The sequence below is a fragment of the Austrofundulus limnaeus genome, unplaced genomic scaffold, assembly GCF_001266775.1.
Source record: "Austrofundulus limnaeus strain Quisiro unplaced genomic scaffold, Austrofundulus_limnaeus-1.0 Scaffold0, whole genome shotgun sequence".
Taxonomy (NCBI): Eukaryota; Metazoa; Chordata; class Actinopteri; order Cyprinodontiformes; family Rivulidae; genus Austrofundulus; species Austrofundulus limnaeus.
Genome location: NW_013952402.1, coordinates 1,347,401 through 1,349,245, shown reverse-complemented (window position 1 = coordinate 1,349,245; position 1,845 = coordinate 1,347,401). Strand labels below are relative to the sequence as shown.

The 1,845-nt window shown below is 37.6% G+C and overlaps 1 protein-coding gene across 25 annotated transcripts in view; it reads left to right on the top strand.

Annotated features, from left to right (window-relative positions):
* LOC106516126 (neurexin-1a) overlaps positions 1-1,845 on the top strand; it is a 301,025-nt gene that overhangs the window by 258,061 nt on the left and 41,119 nt on the right. For all 25 annotated transcript variants that reach the window (XM_014007392.1, XM_014006916.1, XM_014007560.1 and 22 more), the window contains one exon: positions 448-767. In XM_014007392.1, the coding sequence (XP_013862846.1) occupies positions 448-767 (320 nt within the window). The remainder of the gene's footprint in view (positions 1-447; positions 768-1,845) is intronic.

Here is a 1,845-nt window from a genome sequence, read left to right as displayed (position 1 = left end):
ATAGATAGATAGATAGATAGATAGATAGATAGATAGATAGATAGATAGATAGATAGATAGATAGATAGATAGATAGATAGATAGATAGATAGATTTGTTTCTTTTTCATGCTATTCCCTGCAAGCAGGCACTTTAGGTTAAATGTAGCTAAACCTTATTCATTCCCATAACATTTACAATTCTTTTTTTATTTACCTTCAGATAGCCTGTCCTTTTAGCAAAGCATTGATTTTCTCATGCTCCTTTTTTAATTTCTATATTTATTTTTCTCCCATAACCATCTCATTATTATAACTGCAATAAATTACCAGGCTTTGCCTCTACACCCCGTAATTTATTGACCTCATTAGCCAATGGGCAAATCTTTTTTTATTTGTTTATTTCCTGCTCACTGCAAGTGAGCCAACAGTTCAACGTTTGTATATATGCAACGTTCTTTTTCCACAGGGCGACAGCTCACAATCTTCAACAGCCAAACCACCATACAGATTGGGGGCTGGGAYCGAGATCGGAGTCGGTCCTTTCAGGGGCAGCTTTCAGGCCTCTACTATAATGGCTTGAAGGTGTTCAACATGGCCGCCGAGGGGGACCCCAACATAAAGATCCAGGGCAGCGTGCGGCTCGTGGGGGAGTCGCCCTTCTCCATCACGCCGCAGTCGAGCACCACGGCCAACCGCTCGGAGACGTCCACGTCCATCATGGAAATCACCACCACCACCGCYTCCAGCAGGAGAGTCAAGCAGACAACGCCACGAGAGCCTCAGCAGGTAGGATCCTCTTTCAGTCTTTTAGAGACCTTTGCACTTTTTGTAATCTTGAAACGGAAGTTGAACCTTTTTTACGTTATTATACTTTGGCACATTCCTAACTACATACATGCGGGGAATACAGTACATTGTTTTGCGTGTGTGTTGATGCCTTTTTGTAAGTCTTTGACCCAAAATATGAGTAAAATATCAGTTTGTCCACATTTCTTCCATTTGCAGTAGGATATCGCACTGAGATCTGCATTTGATGTGTGRTTGTGTCTGTGTGTGTGTTACCATCTTAAGTTCTGTATCATATTTATGTGTGGTGTGAGCAGTGCATCTACAGCATACTACATCTCAAATGTCAAAAGGTGTGAACAAACAATGCCACACAGAACGTATCTTTGTGCATTTTTTAACCCAATAGCAGAAGGTAGTCTTACAAGTAAGGAGCATTCAAGTGCAGATAACATGCTATTTGAAGTATTTGTTTTATTGTAACTAGATTAAGTTCATATATAGTGTGATACTGTCAGTACATACTCAAGCTGTCTTATGGAAAATTAGAATGAATTGTGCAAAAACCCATAAATCATGCAAACACTTGAGCCTCCAGTTTTGCTTTTACACAAATAGGTCCTTTTTACAACAAAATCATGACCATAAAAAGCTAGAACACACTCCTTCGTTTCCCATATTCCAAGACTCATTGACAGGAAATACTTGGAATTTTAAACATCTCCAGAGAGTAAAGAAGCCCTTCAATCAAGGCTCAATCAGCTGCCTAATCATCATCTTAATCTCTTTACAAATATAGTTTCAAATTTTTTCCGGATTAAACTTATTTTGGTTTAATGAGGTTGGATGGAGTGAAAATATAGCATCAGAAGGTGGATTAAACAATGTATTTTTTTTTGTATATTTATATTTAGCTGTGAACAATGCTTATGAATTAACAAATGGTTAAACATTATTTTTAAAATGCTGTTTTCATCTTAGGTGAGTTAGTAGTTCACTGATAAACTAAAATATGATAATAAATAACATTTTAAAATAAAATAGCTGGACGTGCTTTAGTGTTATCTGACCTGAGAAC